Below are 18,097 nucleotides of genomic sequence, written 5' to 3'. Positions count from 1 at the left end.
GAAGCAAGGTTTAGACAAAATAATTGATATAGAACAGTCTGGGTTTATGCAAGGCCGTCATATCAGGAATAATATTAGACTAGTCTTAGATATGATTGATTATAATCACTTTATTGAGGATGATAGTTTTATTTTATTTATTGATTTCTATAAAGCATTTGATACGGTGATTCATAATTTTATTTTCAAAGTTATTAAATTGTTTGGTTTTGGAGATATGTTTTTGAAAGCAGTTCAAACATTGTATAGTGGGTGTAATAGTTCTGTCAAACTTGCTCATGGTACCTCTCAAAGATTTGATATTCATCGTGGCATTAGGCAAGGATGCCCTCTCTCTCCTTTTTTATTTTTGTTAGTCACTCAGGTTCTAGCATCGCATATAAAAAGAAATCAATTTAATGGTATCACAGCTTTAGGTGTACAGTTTCAACTTAGTCCGTTTGCTGATGACACTACAGTGTTTTTGAAAAACAAATTTGAAGTACCAAAAATAATTAGATATATTGAGGAATTCACTGGTGTTTCAGGCCTTAAAATGAATTTAGATAAATCTGTATTATTTCCCCTCAAAGATTGCTCCTCTTCAGAAATAGAGAATATTCCAGTTAAACATAAATTAACATATTTAGGTGTAATACTTTGTAAAAACGAAAAATATAGGAGTCAGTTAAATTTTGAACCAATTATTGAGAAAACTAAAAAGAAATTTAATTTGTGGTTAATGAGGGACATCTCAATATTTGGGAGGGTATTATTGTCAAAGGCGGAAGGTATGTCTAGATCTGTTTACACATCATTATCGTTAGATGTGCCTAAAAAAGGAGGTAATTTGTAATCCTAAAGAGCAAGGGGGGCTGGAAGTCTTAGATTATAATTCTCTCAATGACCCTTTTAAAATTAAATGGTTGAAAGAGTTTATGAAGAATAGAGAAAGTCCTTGGAATGTATTTCCTAATTATATATTTAATACTTTTTGTTGAAATATAATTTTTCTGTTGACAAAATTCCTGTTAAATTGGCCGGTTTTACAGGAAAGGCCTTTTTGCATTGGAAATGATTTATATATTATTGAAAAATATAGAACAATTGCAGATTTAGAAAAATCATATGGAAAGTATTGGGAATTAATGAAGTTTGATATTAGAACGGCATTTATTAATCAAGGAAAATTGGGGAAAAAAATTAAAATATTAAGGAAAAATTGATTATTGAGGATATTTTTAATTTGTGTAAAAAGAAAAAGGAATCTTTGACTGATTATGAGTTACAAAAATTAGATTTATTGCAAATTGAATTAGATAAGATCTATGAGGATAAAGCAAGAGGAGCTTTTATTAGAACTAGACTTAAATGGTTAGAAAAAGGGGAAAAAAATACAAAATATTTTTTTGGCCTCGAAAAAAGAAACTGATTTTGCCTCAATTTCGAAATTAGTGATTAACAACAAATTAGTAGATAATTCCTCAGTTATTTTGAATTACGTTGCTCAGTTTTTTAGTAATTTGTATTCTCCCATATCAGCTACTTCCGACATTGATACTTTTTTAAATAGCTTGGTGAGTGATACCAAAAAAATAGACCAGAACTTTCAAAATATTTGTGATAAAGAAATAGACATTGAAGAGTTGAGAGAATGCATTAACTTATTAAAGAATAACAAATCTCCAGGCAACTTTTACAAGACTTTTTCTAAAGAACTTTTTTTTTTGTCTTATTGTTAGTATTTGTAGAAACTAGCCTATACAAAATGGTGAATTGCCTGTTCATTAAAACAAGGAATTATAACACTGATTCCCAAACCTAATAAAGACAAGTTATTCATTGAAAATTGGAGGCCTATTAGTTTATTAAATAATGGCAGTAAATTGTTTGCAATGATTTTTGCTAGAAGACTGAAGCAAGGTTTAGACAAAATAATTGATATAGAACAGTCTGGGTTTATGCAAGGCCGTCATATCAGGAATAATATTAGACTAGTCTTAGATATGATTGATTATAATCACTTTATTGAGGATGATAGTTTATTTATTGATTTCTATAAAGCATTTGATACGGTGATTCATAATTTTGTTTTCACAGTTATTAAATTGTTTGGTTTTGGAGATATGTTTTTGAAAGCAGATAAACCATTGTATAATGGGTGTAATAGTTCTGTCTCATGTTACCATGTTACCTCACAAAGATTTGACATTCATGGTGGCATTAGGCAAGGATGCCCTCTCTCGCCTTTTTTATGTCACTCAAGAATAATTAGATATATTGAGGAATTCACTGGTGTTTCAGGCCTTAAAATGAATTTAGATAAATCTGTATTATTTCCCCTCAAAGATTGCTCCTCTTCAGAAATAGAGAATATTCCAGTTAAACATAAATTAACATATTTAGGTGTAATACTTTGTAAAAACGAAAAATATAGGAGTCAGTTAAATTTTGAACCAATTATTGAGAAAACTAAAAAGAAATTTAATTTGTGGTTAATGAGGGACATCTCAATATTTGGGAGGGTATTATTGTCAAAGGCGGAAGGTATGTCTAGATCTGTTTACACATCATTATCGTTAGATGTGCCTAAAAAAGGAGGTAATTTGTAATCCTAAAGAGCAAGGGGGACTGGAGGTCTTAGATTATAATACTCTCAATGACACTTTCAAAATTAAATGGTTGATAGAGTTTATGAAGAATAGAGAAAGTCCTTGGAATGTATTTCCTAATTATATATTTAATACTCTTGGAGGCATAGACTTTTTGTTGAAATGTAATTTTTCTGTTGACAAAATTCCTGTTAAATTGGCCGGTTTCACAGACAAGCCCTGTTAGCATGGAAATTGATGTATAAGCACAATTTTTCACCCCACGACTATTTGATATGGAATAACAAGGACATATTATTTAAAAACAAGTCTTTATTCTATCATACTTGGTTCACGGAAGGTATTCTTTTAGTAAGGCAGTTAGTTAATTCCCATGGGTACTTGTTGTCCTATACTGAATTTCTTCAGAAATTCCAATTACCAGTTAAACCAAGAGAATTTGCTATTGTTTTTGATGCAATTCCAAAGAGTGTGATGTTACTTTTAAAAAAGTGTATCTCAGAAGAAATCAGCATGGTTAATCCTTGTGGTAACATTCTCACTGAAAATGTCGACGTTTTAAAACAACAAGGAATGCTCTTTGTTCTGTGTCCCTACCTGCAGCAAGATTTTTTTGGTCTTCTTTATTTGGTAATATCTCTTGGGTTAAAGCATGGAAACCGCCAAATAAGTTTTGCATCAATAACAAAATTAAGGAAGTGTCTTACAAAATACTTCATCGAATTTATTCTGCTAAGCATGCTTTGGAAAGATTTAAGCTTAATATTTTGTATACCTGTGAATTTTGTGGTCAAGAAAAAGAAACTATTTTGCATCTTTTTTTTCATTGTATTTACTCGAGATTATTTTGGAATTTGGAATTCTATATTAACAGAAAAATAGAGTGTATGATAGAAATTTGTGTATTTGATGCACTTTTTTTATACAGAAAACGAAAATTTGAATTGTAAAGAACAACATATTATACATTTGTTTATTTTGTTAGGAAAATTCCATATACATAAGAAGAAGTGGGCTCAATGTGAACCAAATTTAAATTATATGTAAATCTCTTAGAGCAAATAAAAAACAAAAAAGCATTGAAAACATGTAATGCTCTGAAAGCATTGAACTTTATGTCATTTTCTTCCTTTTTTTCTCTGGCAGCTAATAATGTTAATTTGATAATGTGAATGTGTAATACCTCATGTTATTGTGGCATTGAATTAATAAAGCATAAAAAAAGAGTTATTCAACAATATCTAAAAACAATTTTTTGTTTGAAAAATAAGAAAGGTGTAAAATGTCTTACCAATTTGTTGTTATTTAACTTTATTTCTTTAAATTATATTTTATTCGTTTTTTTGTTTATCCTATATGTGCCCTCTGGCTACATTTGTAATAATATTAAAATCAATAAAAAAAGATAGAAAGAAATGGTTTTATAAACATTTACCCCTTTAATTAAATTTTATGTGATGAATTAATACCCAGTTCATTTATAAATAATTGATACCTGTATTGATATTTAATATTGATGCCATATTTGGTTGTCTGATATTTTCTATAGTTAAAGGATCTAAATTTCATAGGAAAGGTTTTTACAGCAACATTGTTTGCCATGTGGCTTGTGTAGGTGAAATAATGAAACACAGAAGCGTCAAGTACTGGGGTCTCGGCGCCCCCACATTTATTTGTAAGTTCTTAAAAAATGTAGTGCTTGTTTGTACATACAAAGGTGCATTTATTAATTATCTTCACAATGATTAAATTATAAATAAAACAATTACAAACTTATAAATAAATAAAAATGTGGCAATGGCACAAACTGGAATTCAACATTCAAACTCTTGACATTAGCATTCAGAGTTAGATTCAGACATACAAAAGGCTAAAAAGGGGATAAAAACAAATACAACTGTATTTTCACATGTGTTGAGTGACAAGCCGCAGGCAGGAATATTTCACTTAATGGTCGTAGTTTCCTGACAGCGTGTTTGTCAAGAAGACATTTTTAACAGTGAAACCACTATTGGCATATATTTTCTCCGTGCATTTTGATCTTTTCATAAATCATAAATGAAGCACAATCTATATTTTGTTCCAGATCAGCCTATATAGCTGGCATAGTAGCAGAATACAACCAATGCTTGGTGTATTTCTTTCATTGTATTACAATACAAATTCCTCTATATCCTTTCTCTCAAATGAAAACGCACACACTATAACATTCACCTCTGGCTGAGTAAACACTTCTGAAATCTCTCCTGATAGGAACAACATCCCCTCAAATTTTCTGCTCATCATTTTAGACCACATGGTAAGAAAGCACTCATGGATATAATTCACAATGCAAAAAGGCTTAGCAGGGTGAAGCCACTCACAGTGTTTGGTACAAAAAAGCCTTTCTGTAGAGTTACAGTGTTCTATAATGTGAAACACAGAGAGAGGCCAGCTGCAAATAAAAGAGAACGGCTTTGGCATTTATTTATTTCTAAGACATAGATTTGCAATTTTTATGCACTAATAAGCACAAATAATATTATTTATGGTTAATAAACCATAAATAACAGTGTAAATCCTGCAGCTCAGACCAGCTCAGACCTGTCATCTCCTCATGCTCACTTTAACCAAACTTTAACCAAGTCACTTAGCAGTCAAAAGAGAATCTTTCAGTCTTGAGTGATCCGATTATTGCCTGAAAGGCTAGTTTCAGTTTGTGATCAGTGACAGGAAAACAGGCAAGTTAAACTGGCAGCAGCAACAGTAAAAACAGCCATGTAAAAGAACAATAAGCAAACAAAAGACTATACACTTTATAGAGTTTGTACTGTACATGTAATACTGTATCTATACCATGAGACTGTGATAGCAAATTTTGCTATTGAGTCCAAAGGGAGAGTCTGTTTGAAGATGAATCAATAGAAAATCCACTTTGAATTTGAAAAGGACCAAATCAGCTCTCCAAACTGCTCTCCTGCTTTCAGGACCTTTCTAAAGTGCTTGAAATGTCTTTGATTAGTGTGCTCATGCATGACTGACTGCATTTGGTAAATGCTTCTCATACACAGTGTGCCTCGCTCATATGTGCAGTCTTAAGGCAAACCTTGTAAGTACCACAGTGGTCCTCCTGTGCCTATCGCATAGTCTGTAGGGACAGGAAACACAGGGACAGCTTCCTGCAAGAAACAAGCAGCTCTATAATGCAGTAAATCCATTGGATTAAAGATCCAGATAATACTGGGGGAGTAGTAAAGTGACTATTTGTAATCTCCAACAGCTTCAGGCTTGCTGAACTCGGCAAACCACTTTCAGAAGAAGCCCTTGGGTATTTTGAACCCTTTCTGCTTCATGCGTGGTAGAGTCAGGCTCGGGGAGCTCTTCGACCGGCAGGTTTTGGTGGCGCCACGCTTTCGCAGCAAGAAGTCATAGTTGGCAGATGAGTTCATGGCATAGAAAACATTTCCATTATCTGGGATTTTAAGTTCTGTGGAGTAAAAAAAAAAAGAAAGTTCAACAAACTTAATTTGGAATTGAAAATACCATCAAACTCAGAACTGAAGTTCTTTTAGCTGCTTTTAGTCCATGTGTGTTAGATTTCAGACTATTTAAAATCTAATGCACACCAAAAAGGTGACTAAACCTTTATCTGATATACACATTTAAAACTACAGTCTTTCTTTTTCCTGGAAACTAGACAAAAAACATGAATATCTATAACAGACATTTTTTGTCCGATAAATACCATAAATACAATTTTGGCTGAAACTGATAATTATTTTCATTTTATGGCTGATAACTGATAAATAGCTGATATTGAAATGTCAAACAATTTAGACCAAACAAATAAAAAAGCCAATAATTTTAAGTGAATTTACAGCATCACAACATTATAATGTATATTATGAAAAATTTATATGAATTTTTATACTGTTATTAAATTGGTGTTAAAGATTAACTTTAAGAGAGCGTTAGATAATGGCTAAGGTAATTTAAATGTAACAATAGTGGAAATAAATATTAAATATTCAAAAAGCATCAGATACTGATAAATTAAAATAAATCTCTAATATCTGCCAGTAACTGATAATGTACCAATATAACCCTAAAAAGAACGAGCCCTTCGATATTTCCAGCCCCTATGTCCTGTTTCAGGTTTTTACCTTTATGCTTGGAGACCCTCTGTAAAAGCTCATAGTCATCTGACTTGTCATTGTCCAGGTTGTGCTTGGCCATGGCTTTCCTAATGACACCAGGGGTTTTGTCCTGGCTAGTGACCTGCAAAACACGATAATCAAGATTAATTTTACTACTACCTCACTGACTTTTCTTCATCATATATCCATCTCGCGTAATGTCTCTCACTCACCAGGATGCTCTTGTACATGTTGCCGTTGTCCTCATCAAGGCTGACTCTGATGATGCAGCAGTCGTTTATCTGTTGGTTGTACAGCGGTAGGGAGAGAGATGTGTAGTCAGAGACACCAGAGACGGACCGTTTGTGAAAATGGAAGGTCTTCCCTGCAGAGGTGGAGACTGAGGACGAAGAAGAAGAGGTGGAGCTGCTGCAGCCAGACTCCAAGCCCAAGCCTGATCCAGAGGCCTCCAAGGATGAAGGAGTGGATGACTCCCAGAGCTGGAAAATACAGAAATAAATCAATATGTTTAAAGCTCATTAAAACAAATATTATAATTCAATTTAAATGACAAAACATGTTCAAGAAAATGCGAATACCTTGGAAGAGGAATCAGACGCAAGCTCCCCTGTATCGGAGGCTGATGTAGAATGTTTCACAGTTGGTGTGGATGTCTGGAGAAAGATTCAGTAGTCAGGTTAATACAGAGTCACTACATATATATATATATATATAAAAAAATTATAATAAATAAATACATTTTGAATTTTGGTGAATTTACGGATTGATAGCATTAAATTTAAGTGAGCATTAGATGATGGCAAAGGTTACATAAATATAAAAATAAGAGAAATTATTATGAACAATTTAATATCCAACATCAGTCGATATCTATTAATTAGAAATTCTTAATCTTGACCAATAACAGATATGAAACTGGTATATAGTGTATCACTGCCAACAACGGCAGAATTTGAAATCTCAACAATGTTTGCTAAGCATACAACTAGGTCTGTAAATAAACAATATGGCCTTACTCTTTGACTTCCTGATTCTGGGGAGTTCAGCAGACTGAGACTCGTCTCCTCTGCGTCTGAGCCGCTGGATCCTGCTGAGGTGAGGCTGAGGGAATCTGCTCCATCTTTGAAGCTGTCTTTGAACTGGCTTAAGCGTGGCTGCTCAAAGGACTTAGAGTGTAACGTCCCTGCGCTGCTGTAACCCGACTCCTCGCTCATGCGTTTGATGATGCCCCCGTTCTTTTTGCACACTGACTCAGACGGCGGCTCGATATCACAGGACATAGAGTAGCTGAAACAGAAAAGTCACCATAGATATTAAATACATAAAATATCTTACATTATTATCTCTAGCATATCTCTCTCAAATCATATGTCTTTATATCCTCCATATTTACTTTTTTCTTTCTCACCTCTCAGTCTCTGTAAGTCTCTCCACCCTCTTGAACCATTCAATGAAGCGCTGGTTTTTGGTGAAGTTGTAATAATTGCAGGTCAGTTGCAGCAGCTTGATCTGAGCGATCACTTCAAATTCCTAAACAAAAAGAATATATTTCATTTATTTATTTTTATTTCCTTATGTACATATGTTTTTATTTTTGAATTATTTTCATTAGACGTGTCCCTCTTAAAGCCAAGAACAATAATTATAAAGATAACTATATTAGTGCCGACACAAACAGGCAATAACAGTCTGTTTATTATAAGTGTGCACAGTTTTGTCATCTGCTGCTTTAAATATGTGAGATCATTAAACTTGGGTGGATTCTGATTGGCTGTCAATGTTTTATGTTCATTAAGTGAAAGTGAAAGTTAAAACCTTGTTAAGATGTGCGGTTTCTGATAACCAATTGTGATTTTTATAAACATAATTATTTTTGTATGTGAATGATATATTTTTCATTGGGGATGTTGTAAAGTGTCTTCTATTGTATACTTGAGCCATTGGTATCTATTACGCACGTGTTTGTAATGAGTCCGCATGTGACTGTCAATTATACTCATTGATTGTGAAAGTATATAATTATGTCTTGTTTTTAATTCTATACATTTGCCTGATGAAGGTCAGTGGACCGAAACGTTGCGTTTAATAAAGTTTAAGAATTAGCAAGTATTGATAGTGTGCGGGTTCGTTACTTATTTTATCGTTCATTAAGTGGAAAAAAATTTAATTGATTCCAACAATATTGTATTCCTCTGCGACTCACCTTCTTTCTCTTCTCAAAGTTGATCAGCCCAACCTAAAAAAATATATATTTTGTGAGAACCAAAGGAATATTTTCTAATTACTAAAAATATTAAAGACTTCCATTTTTTTCACTGAATACTCACCTCAAGATGGTCTTTCATAGCAGTATCTAACATGACTAGATCAGTCAGAAAAGTGCCAAGGTATGGAATAGTTCCCTGTACAACACCCTAAACAGCAGAAATAAAAATAAATAAACATACAGTTTACAATTTACATTGAGTAAAATACAGACAGTTTACATTCCATTCCGGACAGCTTATTCTGTAGCTCTACAAATGGAATATCTGACCCATTTTGACCATAAGAGGGCATTGTTGCTCAATAAATAGCAAGTTCACCTGACATTATGTGACATTTATTCCTGTACATACCATGTCTCTTTGTTGCTGGTGTCTTCTCTGGGCTCCTTTGTGGTTAATCTCGACGATGGCAGATTTGGAGGTGCCCTCCTGCGGAGACATCCGTTTCAAATCATCATTTTGGGTTTCAAAAGGGAAAGCATTTACATTGACGCTGTATTAGCAGCAGTATAACTTGCAGGCAGATAAGGCTGTCAAAGTGGAATCTTAAGACTGCACTGTCATGATATACCATGACGCAGAATGGACGTGGAGTTTGACTGTATGGTGTTTAGTGATAGTGCCAGCTAACACCCTGGGGAAGCCCTTAGGTATTAAGGAGCAGGTTTATCTGACCATACAAAAGGCCTATGACCTCATCCCAGGAATTCCCTCATAAAGAACAGCAGCAACTGTTTTGTTTCTTGGCCCCAGCACACATACCAAGGATGCTTTCTGGTGTTCTGCTCTAGTTTGCTTTCTAACGTTGAATGTACGTAAAGGAAAGCTTTTGTCATGCTTGGTTTCCTTCTCCTTCTATACATTTGTGTGCCATGGAACGTCAGGTTGCCACAACAAGGTCTATCTGAGTCAATTTCACTAACCAAACAAGATACATTTAAATTAAAACAAGATTAATTTACTTGATTATAAGTAAAGTTCTGTAAGACTGATTTTCAGAGAATGAATGAATGAGTTTAGGGTTATTAAGACTTTTTAATGTTTTTGATTAAAGTCTCTTATGCTCACCAAAGCTGCATTTATCTGATCAAAAATACTGTGAATTATATTACAATTTAAAATAACTATTTCTATTTTAATATATATTTAATATATTTTAATGTATTCCTGTGATGGCAAAAACTGGACATGATCCTGACAAAATCCTTCTAATTTTTTAAAAATAAAGGTATATTCTCTGAAAACAAGTCTTACCTTACACAACATGTATGACTAACCGCAGAGCTGAGTACATAATTACTGTTCAAGATCCCCTCTGTTCAAAGTTGCATAATGCTTTTATCATTAATGGATTCTTTTCAAGACATCTATCAAATGCAGAAGCATGTCAACTAGTGAAAAGTGCAACAAAGGCATTTGACGCTGTACTCAACAAAACTCAGCAGGCCATAGAGAACCAAGCCTTGAGCACGCTGCAGATACTATGCAACTGAATACGGCTTTTCTGTTTACCTTGTGGCTGCTATAGAAACATGGTTTTACAGGCAATGAAAACACTGGTTAAGTCACTGAGCTTTCCTGTGGATGACAGTCTGATATAACCACATCCTGTCTTCCACCAACAACAGATACAGCGAACGTTGGTGGCTTATAGTGCACTTTTAGAAATTTGAAAAACGTGGGGTGTTTGAACGTGTGACTTAAACGTGACCAGATTTTTGAAATAGAAACATTTCCTAGTTCAGTGGTCAAGATATCACTGAATCAATTGTTATGATCTTTAAAAAACAACAAACAGGGACAATACTATTGTGTAGGTTTTTTTTTAATTGTTGCAAGTTCCATTTACTATTAATAATTATTGTGATGTTTGCGGGTCAAACTGACCCAAACTGGTTTTAGTATAATTAACCAAAAATTACACTATGAAAATAGTAAATAGTAACCATTGCAATTAGTAAACAGATCAAAACAGTATTATATTATGACAAGTGTGACTGTTTAGTTTATTATTATTATTATTATACTTATCCATTCATTTCAGGGTGTATTTTCACCACTTGGTATAGTTAAGATGTGTGTTAGAGAATTACTTTGTTGCGATGGCAGAATTTTTGGGAACATTTTGGGAACAACTGTGAGCAAAACACACGCAGACCCCTTCAACAACCATTTTACTCACCTTAATGAGAAGCTCTCTACTGAGGGAATAATTATTGTCATCTGAGAAAATTTCTGACAGCTCCTGGAAAGTGCGATAGCTTTCCCTGTAAGCAGAAGAAAATTGGTTGAGTCATAATCTGTTGCATCTATGTGAAATCCAAACACTGTAATTAACTAGCATTAAAACTTTTCTGCTCTTTTATCACCAAATGCCCCACTATAAATCAAGTCTTTCATAAAGAAAGTTGAGCTTTAACTAGAGGTTTGTTTGTATGAACATATAAGCAGGTATAAGCACAAAGAATGTTACTATTAATCAGCGGCTAATGCTAAAATATTATCATTGACTCTGTATAATCATTACTGACAAAAATCCATTCAAACTCCTACCGGGACACATCATCCCAGGTTCTCCTCAGTCTGTGGATGGCATTACTCTGCAAGGCGGACAGGATGGCTTTCAGAGAGGAGAAGCTCTTCAGGATACGGCATTTCTGATGTCAAGACAAACAAACAGATGTTCATGAACTATAACACTTATGGACTGCTTGAGAATAAAATCATACCCTGCATTTACAATGGCAAGGCATTGCTATTAGATTGCTAGGTGTTGTGAGTGTTATAGAGCATTTATATGTGGTAGCTAGGTGTTTTGAGAGATTTTTAGTGTTGCTATGCAGTTGCTGAGTGGTCACAAGGGCATTCCTAGGTTTAGTAATTAAAATTGTGGTCCCCCATTTGAGTTTCTTCTTCAATATAATTTTGGATGCAGTGCATACCCCTTTTGCAACCCAAGTTTATTGGAAAACTGTGCCTATGGCTACTATGTCAGAAAAGCCATATATACTGTATGGAGCTGGCTATGTGATGAAAATGTCGAAATATATTTGTTTACATATTATGTACTATGGTAAAAGAGTTTAAGATCATAACATAGCATTGTGCAAGGAACTGAGCAAATAAGTTTTTATTTATCAATAATCAAAATCGGTAATCATGATTTGTGCGAAACTGCAGTGAATTGTATGTTTTTGGAGTTTTGCAAAAATGTAGGTAGAGAGGCATTTTTGTGCCTCTGACTATATCCCATGACAAAACCACTGTTAAAATGGTGCCTCACCCTGGCCACTTCTATCCAGTGTTCAATGCGCTTCGCTCTTTGAAAGGGTCTGAGAGACCTGTTATCCAAGCAGGTGGCAATCACACAGTTGGTCACACTGTTGAACTGAGCAACAGTGGCACGGATGGTGGGTGCCAGGTGCTCTTTGCCCTTCTTATCCCGCTGGGACCATATGCCACCCAAACAATGGTAGGGAACAACCCTCTTAAACAGCTCCTACGAAAAACAAAGAGTTCAGTTGCATTCACCTGTTTAATTTGATTTGAGCCTTGAGAATGTTTTGCAGGACAACTTTATTTACATTTATGGCATGTAATGACTTAAGTAAATCATTTTCCCAGGTTTGATTCTCTCAGCTGACCTTAATCTTGAAATGCTTCAAATCTACTAAAACATGCTGAATGGCATATACTTTGTGCATAAACAGGCCCCATAAAACACTGGGTTGAGCACCTTGTACAAAGGGTGTGGTGCAGGATTGTCCTTATTCTCTCTCCAGTTTGCTTACTCCTTTGCAGCCAACTTTCTAACCACCAGCTCTGATCCTCAACCACTAGATTACTTCTGCCATTAGAAAAGACTGACGATTTCTTGATCTCTTACCGCATCCATGACTGTTAACTGCTCAGCGACTAGGGCAGGACTGAAGGATGTGAAGTGTGAGGGGGAGAATTCATCATCCAAGCTGCTCTCCTCTGGTGTGGCAAAGGGGCAGGTGCACAGATCACCTGCAAAGAAGAGATAAGTTGTCATACAGTCAGTTTGGAAAACTCCTTTTTAGTTGTTTAGCTTTTAATACAGGATTCAAAGGGTTAGTTCATCATCAATACCTTCAAGCTCAACCTCGGTGTGTTGCCGATGCTGAAAGAGTTCCAGCAGGTTATGGGCTCGTCTCTCCATGTCCGATCCAGAGAAGTTAAGCTGCAAGTAAGATATGAGGCTCTGCAGGCATTCGTGGTCTGGAGGGCTCCAGAAATCCTCAGAGTACTGATCCAGCCACGCACCCAGGATAGATGAGACCGTACTGCCATGTACATTTATAAATATGGATGCATCAATATTAAAATTCTCTGCAATATCAATAAGCCACTTATTATTTTTATGTCATGTTTTGATGACTTAAAAGTAGTATACATTTAAAAATAGAAAAATAAGCATGCACAATTAAATGTCCAATATCGTCCGATATACAGTATAAACAATATAGACAAAACAAATAAATATCGTCTGATATCCGCTATGGTACCTATATGGTTAAAATTCACAAACTTGCAAATTTTAACAGCAGCTAAATTAATTTGGTTTAGCTGAACAATGTAAATGCTTACTTTTTAAGCTCTGTGTAGTCCTCTGGAGAGAGTTTTGGCTTGCCTGAGACTGGCTGATCATGCAGTTTGGCATACCTAAGATAGATAAGAATTCATTTTAAGTAATATTATAATGAATTAATTTATATTTCCAAAAGTGCTTGGGGTTGATGGCCTGTTTACCTGTTAAGCAGCAGGTCCAGCACTTGTTTGGTGGTGGCAAAAGCTCGGTAGGTGCAGAGGAAAATAGTGACGTATGTATAGTCCTTCCCTTTGAAAGCCGAAACCATGTACTCCACCAGTTTCTCCAGTGTGCCAGCCTTAATGGTCCGACCCTTGCATGTCTCGTACAAACTGAGGGCAGAGTCTGTCTCCACGCCCAGCCATCGCTGCCCCTTACTAGCCGTCTGGTGGAGCTGCACCTTTCGGAGTGTGATGGTATAGATGGCACCGTCTTCTACCTCCTCTCCAATCTCCTGAACTGAGCTCTACAGATAAAGAGAAGGGTTGAGTATTCTGGTCGTTATATTCATTAAACATTTTCTTTGATTACAACACACACAACCTTTCAACCTTTTGGGGTCGGTAAGATTTTTTTAATGTTTTTCAATATTTTGCTCACCAAGGATGCATTTATTTAATAAAAAAAAAAACAGTAGAATTGTGTAAAATTTTTATGATTTAAAATAAAGTTGTATATTTTTATATATTTTAAAATGTTATTTATTCCTGTGAAGCAAAGCTGGATTTTCAGCAACCATTATTCCTGTCTTCAGTGTCTCATGATCCTTCAGAAATCAATCTAATATGCTGATTTGATGCTCTAATATTCTCATTTGCTTTCTTATGATTATCAATGTTGAAGCTAGTTGTGCTGCTTAATATTTTTGTGGAAACAAAAATTCCTATTTTCTTTCAGGATTATTTGTCCTTCAGAAATCAATCTAATATGCTGATTTGATGCTCTAATATTCTCATGATTATCAATGTTGAAGCTAGTTGTGCTGCTTAATATTTTTGTGGAAACAAAAATTCCTATTTTCTTTCAGGATTATTTAATAGAAAGTTCAAAGGAAAAGCAATTATATGAAATTAAGATCTTTTGAAATGTTAAAAAATGTTTTTACTGTCACTTTTGATCATTTTAATGCATCCTTGCTGAATAAAAGCCATTTCATTCATTAAAAAAATAAAAATAAAATAAAAATAGGGCGATGAGGTCTTGTATCATCTTGACAGGTCAATTTTGCGATAAAGACCAGCTTTTTGACAATTATCTTACTTATTAAAATAATGTATATTATATTACTTATTAAAATAATGCAATATTAAATAAACATTAAATAAAATAATCAAATACTGATTTGAGGTGAAATTATCTGATTATGTGATCAGAAGAAAAAGACTACTCTATAAGTACAAAGCAGAACATTTTTAAATATATAATTTTGTGGTCATTATGCACAAATATTTCACTGCCAAATGCAATTAACCAATCAGAATCAAGTATTCCAGAGTGTCATGTAATAAGTCAATACAAAGGTACATTCTACCATTCATTCTCACACAGAGCATCTTATAATAACTAAAGGCAGCAAAGATGACTGATTCAAGTGCTGTTCCTCTCACTGCATTTATTTGGTGAATTTGCAAGGTCATACTGTTCTAACAGCAGGGCTTTTAAGAGTGAGTTGGGGATTACTGCTCATTTCCTTATTCCACACACAGCCTTAACACCAAGAGTGTGGCTCTTTATCAGTCACTGTCACATGGATATCCTAGTCCTTTAAATGTGCACTAAGCAGCTTTCGCTGGCCAGTACGACAGTGGTCTCAGACTTTATGCTGAAACCTACTGACATGGATGAAGCATGATGCAAGCGTTTTTGGTTATCACTGTCATTGCAAACATATGTGCCACCTGTGATTTATTCTGCAAACAAATGGTCTAAATTTTTCATTTGAGTCTACATTCTCTCTCCGACCAACAAAGATTGACATAATCGATCATAAAAACTAAGAATATAACTCTATACTTTCATTCAGTAGGGTCCTCATATATAACGCTAAGTTGAGAAACTCTGCAGTCAGTAATTTGCAAAAGGCTTCTAACTCAAGTACTGTTCCTGACATCATTATGGAAAGTAAGAGGGAACTCCCAGGGAGCTGTGGGAAGTGACCGTGAGCTTTGCCGTTGGCAGCGAGCCAATCATGTGAGGGTGTATCCTGTGTAAGTGTGGGTGTGAGTCAGTGCATGGAGATGACTGCTTAAACAGATAACCCAACCCCAGGGCTCTGTCCAGGAGTAGCTATGGTAACAAACACACAAACACGCACAACACATAACAGTGTCTGTCAAATATCGTTGCTGTGGCATTTCGGAAGTGCATCAATGGGCAAAAAAAGGAACAACGCTTCTTTCGCTTTCAGAAATGTTGCACAAACCTGTAAAAGACAGAAGATGTTAGATGTCGTCTGCATGCGAGACAATTTCCCTCTGATGATTACAAACAATGACGGCGATGGAGATCTCAGAGTATTTGGACATTTTAGATTATATTAAAAGATGAACTTGGTGTAAGTAAATGAAGAAAACGAAGTAGGGGAGGTTATTCTTATATTATCAATCTATCTAAGGCTGTGGGCAAGGAAACACCCTGGATGGGCAGCCATTATTATATTATATTATATTATATCATATCATATCATATCATATTATATTAGGCTATATTATAAAGATGAACTTTATAAAAAAAAGAAAGAAAAGGGGAAGTAAACCACCTCACCAAAACAATAAAAGTATTCTCGTACACTTTGGAAAGCCCCTCTGACTCAGGTTCAAACTAGTGGGCAATAGTAGGATCAGCCACACAGACCTGGAAAAAAACCCAAGCCTGACACAACACCAGAGCACTATAAAGGTCTGTCTTTGACATCTGACATTTGAAAACAGAAACAGAATCTACACTCAACTGTACTTTCTAAGGGAAAATCCACCTCACAACTACAGACTGCCAGAGAAAGCATAACAAACGTTTATATGGTGAAAGAATATTGTTTATCACTAATCACAGGCTTGCATTTTACTTAATTACATTTGCTTAAAATGTTATTGTATGAGGTGATCAAAGTCACAAAAAAGCCAAACTATGACAGAATGCATTAAACACTCCTCAAACTCTGCTCTGTGAACCCCTCGACTGCCTCTGATCCACTAAAGCCACGGGGTTTCCTGTGAAAAGACAAAGAGTGCTGAAAAGATACTGCATAACAGCTTCCTAGACAGCTGCATCCTTCACAAACAATGTTAAGAAAACAAAAACAATGCAGAATTTGTTCCAGTCAAAATCAGGGAGAGGTTAAAAGATGTTAGAGGACAAACCCTATTACGTGTCCTCTTTAACTTACATTATTAAACAATCAAGTTTTCTTAACAAGATTAAATATGTTAAAAATAGACAGTGATATTAACTTGACATGGCCTTTCACACAAGACATTTCTTGTCAAGTTATAAAAATGCTGTTTTTAAGCAAAGGAAAGTGTTGTGTGAATGCGCTGCTCATTGCGTGAAATGCTGAAAAACAGTGAGACCTCTCGCAACAGTCAAAGGTGTCTGTCTGGCATAAAATTGAAAAGCAGTGCATCTGAAATGCAAGAACAACCTTTGCTGTAAGAATATAAAATGAGAAAGTAAACCGATGAGGTCAGATGAAAGGAATTTGAAGCAGCAGTGATCAATCTGCTTGTCCTCCTGCTGATCATTATAAGCCTGGCTTCAAAAGGCTAGCATTCATTCATATTTTTATTATGTGTCATAACATTGTCTAAATACCTCACCACATGTTTGCTTTTATTGCCTTGGCCGGGTCGGACACATAGCTGTGACAAATACTGTCTCTGGGAATGATTTGATCTCATAATACATTATTTATAAATGCCCAGAACAGATAACAGCTTAAGCCACTGTAAGCTCTGACCAAATCTCTTTTCTGTATAAAAATAATAATGCTCATTTGTGCCGTGAGGGTTATGGATTTGGGTTAGGTTTTATATGTTTTCTCAAGATGCACAGTCCTGTACGAGTTATTAACCTAGAGAGAGACTGGATACGTAGAGCGAAGCAGCAGTATGTGTATTTTGGCATTGCTCAGTAGGTTTTTCAGCACACTCGGTTACAGCGCATTAAACCTCAGTACAGAGTGATGGCCAGATTCACTGCTGAAAACAGTGGAAAAAGGCAGAGAAAGGTGAAAAGGTGATTTCTCTTCTCGTCTGCCTTATTCTGGAAGTTTCCAACCTTTTCTTTTTTTTAATCACCTCCCGCTGACTTCTTCTGAATTCGAACCAGGCGCTCCAAGTATGAGAGTTACGCAAATGACGTGACAGTCAGCATAAAAATGCCACTTAATCCCATTTAAAATATTGAAACTCCATGTTTATTCGTTAAATACAATGGCGTCACAAATAAAAAAATAAAATAAATTAATGCCTTTTATTCAGCAAGGATGTGTTA

At 35.0% G+C, this 18,097-nt stretch overlaps 1 protein-coding gene across 3 annotated transcripts in view; it reads right to left on the bottom strand.

The window, feature by feature from the left end:
- Positions 1-4,236: 4,236 nt before the first annotated feature.
- The window catches only part of LOC107600003 (ral guanine nucleotide dissociation stimulator-like), a 29,148-nt gene continuing 15,287 nt past the window's right edge, over positions 4,237-18,097 (bottom strand). For all 3 annotated transcript variants that reach the window (XM_016291768.1, XM_016291766.1, XM_016291767.1), the window contains exons 2-17: positions 13,768-14,072; positions 13,606-13,680; positions 13,108-13,301; positions 12,881-13,005; positions 12,278-12,493; positions 11,548-11,651; positions 11,177-11,261; positions 9,346-9,423; positions 9,055-9,141; positions 8,931-8,963; positions 8,136-8,257; positions 7,744-8,014; positions 7,306-7,380; positions 6,940-7,206; positions 6,734-6,848; positions 4,237-6,057 (exon numbers count right to left, since the gene is read on the bottom strand). In XM_016291768.1, the coding sequence (XP_016147254.1) occupies positions 5,882-6,057; positions 6,734-6,848; positions 6,940-7,206; positions 7,306-7,380; positions 7,744-8,014; positions 8,136-8,257; positions 8,931-8,963; positions 9,055-9,141; positions 9,346-9,423; positions 11,177-11,261; positions 11,548-11,651; positions 12,278-12,493; positions 12,881-13,005; positions 13,108-13,301; positions 13,606-13,680; positions 13,768-14,072 (2,328 nt within the window). In that variant the 3' untranslated portion in view covers positions 4,237-5,881. The remainder of the gene's footprint in view (positions 6,058-6,733; positions 6,849-6,939; positions 7,207-7,305; positions 7,381-7,743; positions 8,015-8,135; positions 8,258-8,930; positions 8,964-9,054; positions 9,142-9,345; positions 9,424-11,176; positions 11,262-11,547; positions 11,652-12,277; positions 12,494-12,880; positions 13,006-13,107; positions 13,302-13,605; positions 13,681-13,767; positions 14,073-18,097) is intronic.

The sequence above is a fragment of the Sinocyclocheilus grahami genome, unplaced genomic scaffold (genome assembly GCF_001515645.1).
Source record: "Sinocyclocheilus grahami isolate Dianchi unplaced genomic scaffold, SAMN03320097.WGS_v1.1 scaffold276.1, whole genome shotgun sequence".
NCBI lineage: Eukaryota > Metazoa > Chordata > Actinopteri > Cypriniformes > Cyprinidae > Sinocyclocheilus > Sinocyclocheilus grahami.
This window is presented reverse-complemented; position numbering and strand designations above follow the sequence as displayed.